The 13,313-nt window shown below is 38.6% G+C and overlaps 1 protein-coding gene across 2 annotated transcripts in view; it reads left to right on the top strand.

Annotated features, from left to right (window-relative positions):
• ralgps2 (Ral GEF with PH domain and SH3 binding motif 2) overlaps nucleotides 1–13,313 on the top strand; it is a 70,631-nt gene that overhangs the window by 26,843 nt on the left and 30,475 nt on the right. For both annotated transcript variants that reach the window (XM_086161294.1, XM_086161291.1), the window contains exons 6-9: nucleotides 8,104–8,187; nucleotides 11,065–11,154; nucleotides 11,247–11,339; nucleotides 13,086–13,212. In XM_086161294.1, coding sequence (XP_086017420.1) covers nucleotides 8,104–8,187; nucleotides 11,065–11,154; nucleotides 11,247–11,339; nucleotides 13,086–13,212 — 394 coding nt within the window. The remainder of the gene's footprint in view (nucleotides 1–8,103; nucleotides 8,188–11,064; nucleotides 11,155–11,246; nucleotides 11,340–13,085; nucleotides 13,213–13,313) is intronic.

Below are 13,313 nucleotides of genomic sequence, written 5' to 3'. Positions count from 1 at the left end.
GCTGATCAGCTGAGTAATGTTTATAAACCTTGAAAATGTGTCTTAACATTTATTACTTAAAAGTAACAGTTAGGAGGAAAGACTGAGGAGGCCAGTGGTTCCACATGTTGTCCCAGAACTAAAAGTGACAGTGAGGAAAGCTGAGGTGGAAAGAGAGCAAAAAGGGGCAATTTGAAGAGCAGCTTCATGTGCACACTGATCTGAACGGAGAGGCCTGAAAGATGAAGGCAGCAGGGAGAGCTGGAGTTCAGTACAGTCTGCAGTGACCCAGCAGTGTCTTGGCATCACCTGAGTAGCCCCAGGAAGTTGGCTTTTGTTATTTCACTTTTTCTCCCCCCTAGATGCTTTCTGCATTAAGCTGCACTACAGTAACAGACTCAAACTCAACTCTACTTTCCACTGATCTGTCTCCTTGTGCTCCTTGTAGACACAGGATAGGAAAAGCAGATGTGTGTGTGCCAATACATTCCCATCCACATTCACACACACATCTTTTACTTGTCAATGTCTGAATAAGAAAATGTTAAATTACTGATTATGCAATGATATAAATGCTAACGTATATACCATTATAAGTACCCATTGAATTCAACTTTACAGCCCTAATACAAAGGGGAGAATGCACGTTGGATTTCTCATTGGATCTCTGATAAATGGACAATTAAAACTGCAGTTCTTATAAATCATGTCAACAGAGGAAAATGTAAACCTTCTCTATTCTATCAGTCTAAATTATTTGATGAATTGGCCATTTAACTATGGCAAGACTGGTCTTTCAGAATCAAACTGAACTACTACAAAATTGTTCCTACTACTCCCAGGGTATGACACAAACAATTATCCTAAACATAGGATCATTAAAGTACATCTCATCTCATATAGAAATATAACTATTATATAAAACATTTACACAGATTAAACAAGTGTCAACATATGTGTGGGAAATACTGTGGTGTTTTTTTTATACTTGAACAAGATGTCTGTGGAGGTTCTCAGTCATCCAGGTCATGGAAAATTCTTTTTGAAATCTTGTCGTAGACTTGAATTTCTCCACTTGAAGATGTTTCACTTTTCATCCAAGAGGCTTCCTCAGCTTCCTCAGCTCTGAAGAAGCCTCATCAGAGTTGATGTACATGCTGCTGGTCTGTAGTCACAGACAAGTGTGTGTTCTCCTGGGGATGGGTATGACTTGGTGGTTTGGGGACATTTTGGTACAGTGCATGTTGCCATATGATGAAAGTGTTAGTGAATAGCTCCGCCAGCTGATCTGTGCAGTCTCGGAGCACTCTCCCAGGGATGTTGCCTGGACCCGAAACTTTCCTGGAGTTGACTCTGTGGATGACTCTCCTGGCGTCCTCAACATACAAAGAAAATGCTGGTTTGTCAGGGGTAGATGGTGGTGCAGGTGCTTGGTCTGATACCTCAGTGCTGGCAAATACGTGAAAAAAGTGGATGGCTCCTTAGCCAGTAAAGTGCCTGCTTGGGGCCGGGTCGTGGTTGGCCTTGTAGTTATTGAGGTGTTGGATGCCTTGCCAGATGCGCTGGGGGTCTCTTTCATTGAAGTGTCCTTCAATTTTTCCTCCCCAAGGCGGATTTTGCCTCTGATGGCACTCCTTAACCCTCTCCAGGCAGATGTTGCAGATTTGCGACAGCTAAATGCTACTTAGCTAATTACACCACAACTTAATTTGAGCCTGAGAGGGTTAATTTGGGTCTGGCAGCACCATAGAGCTCCCTGTTTCCGAGCCTAAAAGCTGAATTGTGTTCTATCAGCTGCTGTTTGACATCTCCGGTCATCCAAGATTGGTTCTTCCGATAGCATCTGGTTCTCCTGTCTACAGTGATGCTATCTATGCTGCGCTATATGTATAGCATGACATTGGATTTGCACTTTATTTGAGCAGGATGCTCAAATAAATCTCCTTGAATCCTTTCGAAAGAGTCTTAGAATTGCATGACAACATTCTCCAGCCAAATATTTGTGAATCTCACAGTAGGCTTGGTTGTTTTGATCTGATGTCTGTATGCTGGGGCTGAGGGACAGAGAGAGGCGATCTGATTGGCTGAGTTGGGGAGCATGGAGACTGTAACTTTTCCTGATGTTTCCGTATATCTGATCCAGTATATTCCGAGCTCTTGTTGTACATGTGACATACTGCTGGAATTTAGGGAGCATGCTTTAAGGAGCACTTTGAAATGTCATCAAAGTGTTTCTTTTGAGGTAATCTCTATGAAATGAACCTACCTTACCTGTAATTAATTACCTAACTTTGCTCCAACAGCCAATATTTTACACTTCTTCCAAAAGACTTATTGTAATCAGAATGATAGCAGATAAAGTCCATCATTTCTTTCAATGTCTTTTTTGCAAACAGAAATATTATATAATTAAAGCTCAGTTATCCCTTTAAATCTTATTTAAAAATTCAATCTGAAAAAGGATCTTTTTGCAGGTTTTCATGAAACTTGGATTATGCAGGATAACTTCTATTTAATTTGTGTCACACTTGCACTGTTGTGAATCATCAAGTGCCATTTTGGATAGCTGATTTTTGTTTTGTTTTTCTCCTTCCCCCTTTTACACTCTAACATTTGTAGGCAGTGACTGTTCACTAGCTGAATGCAGACAGCAACATCATTTCACTTTAGGCCCAGCAGCTGTTATCATTATTAATATATTATATTTTAATTAATTGTTCTTTTAATTTTAATTTGATCAAGTCAAAAACATGGGAAGGGAAGTTTTCCACAGGCAAACTTCTGTGCTCCACAGCTTACTGACTTTTTCATGTTTTCTCCCTATTAGCATAAGAAGCTGGTAAGTTGGCAGCATATAAGTAAATGAGTGGCCTTCAAATACTAGAGAACATAGTTTTCACTGGCTCACACACACACACACACACACACACACACACACACACACACACACACACACACACACACACACACACACACACACACACACACACACACACACACACACACACACACACACACACACACAAACAGTGATAATTATCTGCAAGTAATATGTTCTTGCACACAAAAATGTACTGCTCAGAAACATATTTTAGTCTGGCTAAAAACTACCATGAAATCTTGTGCTGTTTGTGGCACGGGATGTACTGATCAGAGCCCCAAGTCCCTTTTTATACAAAAGAATGATAAGAACTGGAGAAAAGAATTACGTGATATAAAACCCCTAATATGTTCCTTGCCTTTGACGTTACTCAATAAGAGGCTATTAAAACGACATGAGCAGTCAAATAGAGGTTATTGGGAAAATGTGGCATGGGACTTTTTCTCTTGTTTGATTTCAAGAGGCAGTGATTTGACATTTGTTGACGTATAGTTATCCTCAATATGAAACTGGATTTTATAGCTCCATTTGAGGGTATGACTTGGCCAGCTGATAAACGAAATGGAATAATACAACATTGTGTACAGTGTATACAGCAATTATTTTTAACTTATGGTAACCTGTCAAACTCATTGCTGCATTTTCCTGTTTTTGCCCCATACTGTGACAGTCTGTTGATCCACAGCTGGTTTTATACATAAAATAAATAATCATCAGTGAGCATAAAATAAATATTAAGTGATATTTGTGATCTACGTCTGGGAGAGTTTACCTTTGTTTCCAAAACATAGCCATGACAACAGCCAAATAAATTTTGTGGCTTTAGCTGGCAACTTTTACCTCACTTCTCAAGAATCAGCTATCAAATTCCATTTTATGTATCACTGAATAGTAACTCCCTCGTGTGTCTGGACAACAGCCGTAGAAAGCCTCTGAAAAGATTGAAGATCTCATGTTAGGCATCTAGACAAAAAAATGACTGGTCAGAGAAGACCCTCTCAGTGCCGTCTCTTCGACAGGCTTAATGTTTTCCAGCCTCGATCACCAGGGGAAAAAAAATAGTCAAATAGAGTTTCCTCCCATGCATAGTCACATGTAACTGAAAGTTTAGGAAAAGTTCTCATTTTCCATTCTGTCCTATAGGGATCTAATCTGCTAATGCAGTATTCTGGTTGCAGACTTCAAAAACATAAGTTTCATACAAAAAAAGGGGGGTTTTGTTTTTGTGGAATAAATTGTGGAATTGACTCCAGAACTCCCACAACCTTGTGCGCTGGATGAAAGCTAAATATGATGAATGTATGAACAAGCAGTGGGAGGGAGAGTATACATCACATAAAATTTAAAGCTCTATATTTTTCACTCTAGAATTCCACTTTGCTAGTTTTACATTATATAGATTTAAAAAATGTCCCTATTTAGAAATCCCAGATGAGATCTCTAAAGCTTTCTGAAGTCTTGGAAGAACCGCTGCAGGGATATTAGAGGTAAACTGTCAAACAGCTAGGTTACCGTTTCTTATGGATAACCTCAAATTTCTCGCATCCATTTGAACATCCTCGAGTATGAATCCAATCTTCTCTAAGAGAACCTCATTTAAATCCATAACCCAGTTTGTATTTTGTGGGTTTGCTGATTTGTATTTCAGCCATCAACACCTAAATGGACGTAAGCTTCAATTAGTGATTAAAGAAATTAGATCAATTGTATCCTCTTCTCAGTTGGTCTGAGATGATAGCGACACCTCTAAACTGTGAAGGTACACTTTTACTTTTTATAGTATAGATATGAAAGTACAAAAAAATCTGCAAAACAGGGACCTGTTAAATATATCAACTGATTTATTTTTGAACTTGGATAATTTTAATACCGATTTTTTGCTTGGATATAAATTTTTTTTTTTTTTTTTTGTTTTAAACAAGCCCGATCAGCTTAACTTGTCTTGGGTTAAATAATACGCAGTTTTGTAGCTTTTTTTTCTTCAAAACGCATTTTCCTACACATAGCAATCATCAATTTGATCGACTCATCTTTGGCAAAGATGACTTTAGACTTTTAAGATTGAGCAGACCCAGAGTGTTTTTACTAGCCATGAAGGAACATTGGTATAAGAATCACATGTTCGGAAAGAGCTCATGGAAAAGTAATACCGTCCATGGTGTCTGTGGAAATGGATGCTGCTGCTGCTTGGCCTGGACACACTACTGATCCTTGCCAGATTAGGTACTGTAGAACAGTCTGTCTGAGACAATAATGTGTTTTATGTCTGATTTTTTTTTTCCACCTTGTTATAAATCTCTTTTATGCTCCTCTGCAGTTTGACATTAGAACATATCAGGTGAATGTGTGGCTTGGTGGCACTCCTAATAGTGGTAAAGCCTGGCTGTCAGTTCAGGGTTCCACTGTCTCATTGAAACGAGGCTGAAAAAGAGCCGAAGCTGGAACAGATCAACCAGATCATCAAAAACAAACACTAGCCTCTAGATTCAGGGTTTCTTTCCATTTCGCATCAGTCCATTTATATCCAGGGTCCCTTTCTCATACTACTCATCTGTTCTTCCCTGTTTATCAGCCCCCTTTCTGACTTGGCCTGTGATCTCTGCTTTGGGACCCCAGCTGCAAAGGTTTCCATTTACAATGTAGACAACAACAAAGGGAATCACACAGTGGGTCACCACAAGCTGTGGCTGAGCTGCTGCTGATAATCACATCCAGCCTGTCCCCCTGTTTGTGAATTACTCCTCACTGTGAACTTGAATAAACAAGTACAGCATTGAAATACAATGTAAATAAACAATATGTTTTGTCAATGCTTAAAAGTCCTGTTTGCTAAAGTAAGGATACAAAATATTGTTTACCTGAGATTCTGTGTTTAAGCTGGTAAAAAATCAAGGACGAATTACAATCACTTTTAGACTCTGCTGTGCAATTTAGATGTACATTTCTTTGAGTATTGCAAAGAGAAAGAGATCTGTTCATATTTCTGAATAGATTTGAATATTCTCAACAGCTTCTGTAGAAAACTCAGCTTTACAATTGTTGGGAAATGTGGAGTTTGGTCCTGCCAGCCTCAATAAAACCTCTCCAAAAACTCGGTTACAGTCAGATGTAAATTAAAAAAAAAACTGCAGTTTGAAATGCTTTAGTTTGAAGTGGGGCCAAAAAAAGAAATGTAAAAATAATGGAAATAATAATGAGGTCCCTCTTGCTTCAATACAAATGAGGCAATTGCTTTGGTATAATAACACCGCAAGGATGCCCAGGGTTGAAAAGATCAGTGTAAAATATTGAAACACATAACTCGTCTCCAGTGTGCTGCCTACCTGGGTGGTCAGGTGATGGTTAAAGCCCCTCTTTTTCCTCAAGTAATGTAGGAATGTTTTTGTTTAGAAATACTCACCAGTAATACAGAAAGATGAGAAGAGAATGAATGGTGCGATGGCAAGAAGCGAAAAGCTTATTTAAAGAAAGTGGATGTTAAATATACAATTAGTTGTCTTTTGTGAGACAGGCTTCTACCGTTGGACTCAGCCACATCCTGCCTGTCCTCATTTTGCCCTCTGATTGTACCTCATCCAAACCTGAGCAACACAGACCCAGGGGCTTCCCCTTACTGATGTATGAAAGTCTGCTTTCAACAGCTGTATTTGATATGTTGCTTCTTGAATGAGCCGTCCTGATGCGATCTAGGGCAGAGTTGTTAGCAGAGGTCACTGCCTCCAGTCAGTCAGTCTCACAGGGGGGTATTGTGTGGGGGTGGCTGCAGTCTGATTTAACTTTTCATATTTTAGCCTAAGTTGACACGGCTGCCAGGGATCGGGAGGAGAGCTTGTGCAACAGTTTATCAAACTGTTACGTCAGTGTCCCCCAGAGTGTAGGAACAAACGAGGGGTCTGAGCTCTGTGTGGTCTCTTTTTCCATCTACTGTGGACTGCTGCCTTGGCCAAAACTGGCCCATTCTGGTCCAAAAGAAATGCTGCTTTATGTGTTGGTGGATGTTTCTGTGTTCACGTTCCCAAATCACCACTATTCCTTTCAATAAAATAAAATGTTTACTGTAACTACTATGAGTGCTGCAACCACATAACTGCTTTTAATCTGTGAGAAGACAAAATTATTAATTTTTCTGGCATTCCTCTGTAGATTGATGATGGCTGTTTTTGGAAATAAATTGTAATTTACCAATCAAAGTATACAACTTTTTAATTGGAAGAATTCTAGCTGTGCAAACTTTTGTCTATTGAAAATTGAATACCTTTGTTATTGTGGATGCTGATTAACACATTGTATATAAATATATCTAAAGAGAGGCAGTTTTGAATTAATTATTGTGTTTTTATTGCTAATTTTTTGCTGATTTACTGTCCAGCTATTGTATTAGTAGCATATGCAAAATTTTCCTGCCTCCACTTAACAGTACGTAACTGAAAGAAGTGCATCAAACATTGACTGATTTTAATTGTTCCATTTTGTTTAAGTGATAACTTTCAGATGAACACAGTTAAGCTTTCATTATCTATAACACAGTTGACAGAAACCCAAAACAGCACTGGATTGACAAAAGTCAGTATTGCGCTGCACCATTCATCAGCTGGACCAAAACATGTCTTGAAAACAAATAATGCTGCTCTGTAAACAGTATAAAATAAGCTGTTCATTTCTGGAGAAGTTCATGATGTGCAAGCTTTGTCCACAGATTTTTTTAAATCTTACACTCTCGAACCCTAAAAATGTAGGAATGAGTCCTGAGTAGGCCTTTCTCCGCTCTGGCAGCTGGCAGACCTGCAGGGACATTGCAGGGACTTCTCTTATACTAAGAATTTCCATCGCAATTGTCAATATCATGAAGGTCTGACAATACAATAGCCTCTGAGAGGCTGAGATGGGAGCGAAAAAGGACCAGACGAATTAGCGACTATTTCTTTAAAGTTTAATGCAAATCTGCAGGTGTGTGTGGGTTTTTTTTTTGGGCTAACCGCAATGAGCTGTCACGTATTGTAATTCTGGGATGGACTGAGATAGTGAAAGGTACCTTTGGAGGAAGTGTATGCTCCCGAGTAGTTGCACCTGTGTCTCTTCGCAGCCATCACTCGTTTAATTTGCTTTACTCACCTATCGTACTACTCTCCTTGCCTCCCCTGCAACTCCCACTAAGTGACCTTTAAGTGGGCTTTCAGTAAAACAAATCTGTATACAAAAAGTAATCTGGCTCACTATCAATTTTCCTAATCATGTGTTTTCAGGAGCTGTCAAGTTGTGGTTGGAACAAGAAGGAAAAGCACAGCTCCGCTCCAAATGTTGTGGCCTTCACACGCAGGTTCAACCAGGTGCGATTCATATGTTGTCTCTCCTTCTGCTACCTAAGTTATGCTTGCAGCAGGGACAGAAGACAGTCCACCCCTGTTGTGTTTTAGAAACCAATGTCAAACTTTCAAGTATCAAATCATCACCCTTGCTCTGACATTTTTGATTTTGAAGCCTTGACTGTCATAATCACTCCTGCTAATCTCTATGCCTCCTCCATGCCACAAATGATACCATTACAAATGGTATCCTGGTCATTTTGCAAAATGTTGTTTCTCAGCATTCTCCTTTTTATACTATTCATAAAGTCATTAATGTGCTTCTGCATGTTGTCACACATGCAGGAACAAATCCAACAGTTTGTCCTGTATGCTTTAAAAGTGCTGTTCAGAATCATCAACAGGAAGTATGTGATTATGATGAAGAGCGCAGCCATACCTTTTTGTTTTAAATCCCATTCCAGTGTTTCTCTCAGGCTTCTTTTAGACACATTACTGCTGTCCAGTATGAATATGGCACGGCCCATCAAGAATGTGCCGGTGTGGAAACTTGTGTAGATCTCAAATGATGATTCAAGATGTTAACTACTCATTAGCCATGAAGAGTCAAGGAAAATTAGTTTTCAGAACAATGGGTTGTGAATTGAAAACTGCAGCACACTATCTAGCTATATCCCTCCTCTTACAATTCTTGCACACTGGGAAACCCAGTATATTAGGTATTTTGTTTTGCCCACATCCTATTAATGTGTTCATTGCATCATGTATTAAGTTCTTTGGAAACATTATTAGCAAATTAGACACCAGGTTAAAAAAAGATACATAAAATAAATTAACAATACAATAAACATGAATATATTTGTATAGGGATGGATTTTGAAATCCCCTTTGATTATCTGAAGTGTTTTTTCTTACGTGCCAAAAAGGGCAAAAAAGTCCAATGCATTCTGGGTCATTCTGAACGCAAGGCATCTACAAACCTTTCACTGCCATATAAACATGCCAAGGATAGGATTCTGAATACACACATATTCCCTTTCTGCTGACCAATACCATCTGTACAGCTGCAGTCCCCAACTCAGGCCAGATATTTAGCTTCATTCCATCTCTTCCTCACGCTCAGACCATTAAATCGACTGAGCCACAGTTTCAGCTTATGTCTGGATCTGCCTGCTTCCATTTATTTATGATTATCAAAGCAGTGGTACCTCCATCTGGAGGACTTGATACACTCATAAACACAGATCTAAAGACATGATCTTTGCTTCAGGATACAATGTGAGATCTGTCAAGAAAAGCAGCACAGGTCTGCACAGCCCCGTCTCTTCAATCTGCCCCCAATAAAGTCACATGCTCTCACTGAAGCGAAACATTGCCGTCACAATAGAATAACACCAGATCATAACATATACTCTTAATTATTGCATGTCAGCCGTGCTATGTCTGGACTTATCTCATAACTAAATTATAGACCATTGAAAAAAAGAGTGTTAATCCTACTCGATGGCCAAATCTGAAATCAATTCATAGTAGTTATTTTGCATTGAAATTAGATTGCAAAAAAAGAAAAACATCAGCAGAGATCTGCTTCTTCACATTTTGTCACCGTCTTAAGTCTAATGCAGCGAATTAATAGTGGAAGTGAAGCTGAGCATAAACCCCCTTTTATCATTTTAATCACCTATAGACAGGAGAAATTAAGCACGGGCTAAATTTAAAGGAAGAATGTATTCAGAATTAATTTCCTTGTTGTGTAACAATAAAGGATTATCTTGTGAAGGATTATCTGAAACATTCTAGAGGCTTGCAGAATTTAAACCAAAGCACATTTAGTTTGGACCAGTTGCTTACAGAAGCCCAACACCATGTGCCACTGACATTGCATTTGTTACCTGATAAACAACAGTTTTAGGATCAACAGTATCTGCATGGATTGAAAGCAGTATGTTGTGTGCTTTGAATTTCACGGTGAGCATAAGACACTTGATGGCTGTATTTCGCCTTAAGTCCTTACCTTCACTGCAACACCAAATACAATGAATTGCTGCAAGAAAAAACCAAAATGCCACCTGTAAAATTTTTCATCATTAAAAATGAGGTAAAGCACAAAAGCAGATTCAAACACATGCTGTGAAAGGGTGATGGTGTTATTGGTGTCAGTACGTTGATTCACCGTTAACTGTTCAAAGAAGTTAGAAGATAATTCTACTTAATGACATAAAACAATATATATACCAGAAATAATATTGAAGATGGTCAGCCGGGCTGAGACAGTGTTATCAGGAACACAATGTGCAGACAGCTGTGGCCTTTGAAAAAACCCCCACAGCCCTACGGCATTGAGGCCAACTTCCCCTCCCATTACCTTCTCTCTTTCCCTCACTTTTCTCTGCTTTCCATTCCCTCTCTCCAGAGAGTCTAAATACTGATTGATTCAATGACTTGACTATGTGTAATCACAATTTGTCTTATTGGCATCCTCCCCAAAAACACTGATTTCCAACATTAGTCTCTGTCTGGCCAAGTACTCTGAACACATACTCCCTTTTCGGATCACATATTTGGACTGAAGTTGTGTAACTGTTATGTTGTCAGCTGAATAATTACAGATTTTCATCAAAAGTTAATACCTGAGCTACTTCACTCTTATGGAACGATCTTGTAAGCAGACCTGTCACATTGTAGTCTCAGCCCAGTGTCGCCTGTTGGCAGTCCTTTGGCCCTGGATACAAAGCCTGGGATTTAACAAAGCAAAACTTCCTGTCTCTCTGTCAGCGTTTCTGAAATTCCCATTGCAATGTAACATGCAATATAAAGTTTCTGCTTCATTACATTGTAAAGTATGGCTGATGAAGCTCTGTTTTTGGTCAGTTTGCCTTAACTTTTTTGTGTCCTATCTAGACAAGTTTCTGGGTGGTTCGAGAGATTCTCCATGCACAAACGTTAAAGATCCGAGCCGAGGTGCTGAGTCTTTATATCCGCACTGCTAAGGTATGCATGGCCCTACACAACATGATACTTCTGTTCAGCTTTTAGGAAATTTTGAATTGAATATTTAAATTATTTGCCTTGACTCATTATAGAAACTGTGTGAGATGAACAACCTCCATGCGGTCATGGCTGTGGTTTCAGGCCTGCTAAGCGCTCCCATTTTCAGACTTACCAAAACATGGGCGGTGAGTCTATTTATCATACTTTTGAAGGCAGTGCAGATTTATTAGTAGAGAGCTGTCAATAATTAAGGATGAACCGAAGATCTGTACCAAAACACTGGACAGACAAACAAAGGCTAACAAAAACTAACATACAAGTGACAGGACAGGAGGGATGGCAGAGGGCAGAAAAATAAACGCATCTCCTTGACTCCTGACTGTTTGGATAAACTAAAATTCACTCCATTTTGTTAAATAAAAATAAAAGTTTTACATATCTCTTGACTATCCGGCATGACAGCTAGTGTTGGGGTGTCTCAGTCCGGATGCTGCACATGTCTTAGTTCTTTATTGAATTTTCCCCACCATATCCAAGCAGACTTTAACAGATTTTAGGAAGTAGGAACATTTTCAACACATCATTGAGGTGAACACTTTTCATAGGAAGTGAAATATCCTACCTCATCTTTTGAAACTGTAGTGGAAAATGAGTTTCAAAGCTCCCATTGAAAATACAAAAACTTACATAATAGCTTGTAGATGCAATGATGTAATGGTGGAAACAGCTTCTATTTGGGTGCCAAAAGCCCCAGGGATTTTCTTAACCAATCTTTAAATTGTGTCCTAAACAGAAATTTACATACCTCTCTGACAATGTATGTCATACTTCACACTTTCATGAAAAAGGAAGATAAAACGGATACATTTTATTTATATCCCTTCATCATTTTAAAGCATTACACGAGTACTTTTTTATGTTGTTTTCCTTCCCCCAAATTGTATCTTGCTGGCTTAGACAGCTAGAACAGCTACTTGTACATTCCTGGTTCGATTCCTGCTTCCTCCATCACTCCATGATTGGTTAAATGCAATGGTCAAATTTCACTGATGTTGTGCCATTATTGTATGTAACAATAAAGGCTGGATGTTAAAATAAAGGCATTTTCTTATTCTCAATGAAATTTTATACAGGGTGATCGATTTGATAAAAATATAATACTATAATGGCTTGAAAACATTGCATCAAGGGCCTGTTTAACATCTTGTAAATCCTAATGTAGAAGAAGACTTTTAAGTTATTATCCTGTAATAACATCATCACGATACTCTGGGATGTATAATTTCAATGAATTGAATATTTCAATCAGCTCTTTAAAAGAATCATGCTCTTCAGTCTCAAAACTTAGCAGATTTTAATCCTTCTTTGCCATTGCGACAAATAACTTGAAATCTCATTTAGAAATAGGTGTGTGTGGTCTTGCGTCCTGCATTGTCCACAAGCTAATAATAGGCAGAGAAGTACTCTCACTGTTATTGATCTAACATCTCTGGGTCTTGTAGTCGACAGTTGGAAACACATTGAATATACTAACGATTCGTTTGTCTTTGAAAAGTTGCATTTGTCTGTGCACTGGCCCTGATAGGTCAAATAAATAGACTATGTAGAGATGTCTAAACACCTACTCATAAAATTCTTTTGATTGTTTTTTAAAATCACCTGATTATACAAGCATATATGAAATTAATTGCTGAATTTGATTTTTTTTTTCAAAGTTTTGAATAGCAAGTGGTTTACAAAGTCAACAATTACAGTATTTATAGAAAAAGCTTCAAAGAGATGACATCACAGAAAACAGTCTTGCAACAACTGTTGAGAAAGTTGAGAAAAGTATGCTGAATCCTGTAATTTCATGGACTGTTCTCATTTTGTCCAGTTTCCTGCCATCAATGTCAGATTCATTGAAATTCTTTTTTTCTATATCCATGCAGTTACTAAGCCGTAAGGACAAGGCTACTTTCGATCGCCTTGACTTCCTTATGTCCAAAGAAGACAACTACAAACGACTGAGAGACTACATAAGCAGCCAGAGTATGGTCTCATGTATACCATACCTAGGTAACAAACACACACACACACACACACACACACACACATACACACACACACACACACACACAAAGTTTTCTTTGTCCTTCATTTAACCTTCTGCATAAAGC

This window comes from Fistularia commersonii, chromosome 16 (assembly GCF_037954325.1).
Source record: "Fistularia commersonii isolate RoL2024-O1a breed Wild chromosome 16, RoL_Fcom_v1.0, whole genome shotgun sequence".
In the NCBI taxonomy this organism is placed as follows: Eukaryota; Metazoa; Chordata; class Actinopteri; order Syngnathiformes; family Fistulariidae; genus Fistularia; species Fistularia commersonii.
This window is presented reverse-complemented; position numbering and strand designations above follow the sequence as displayed.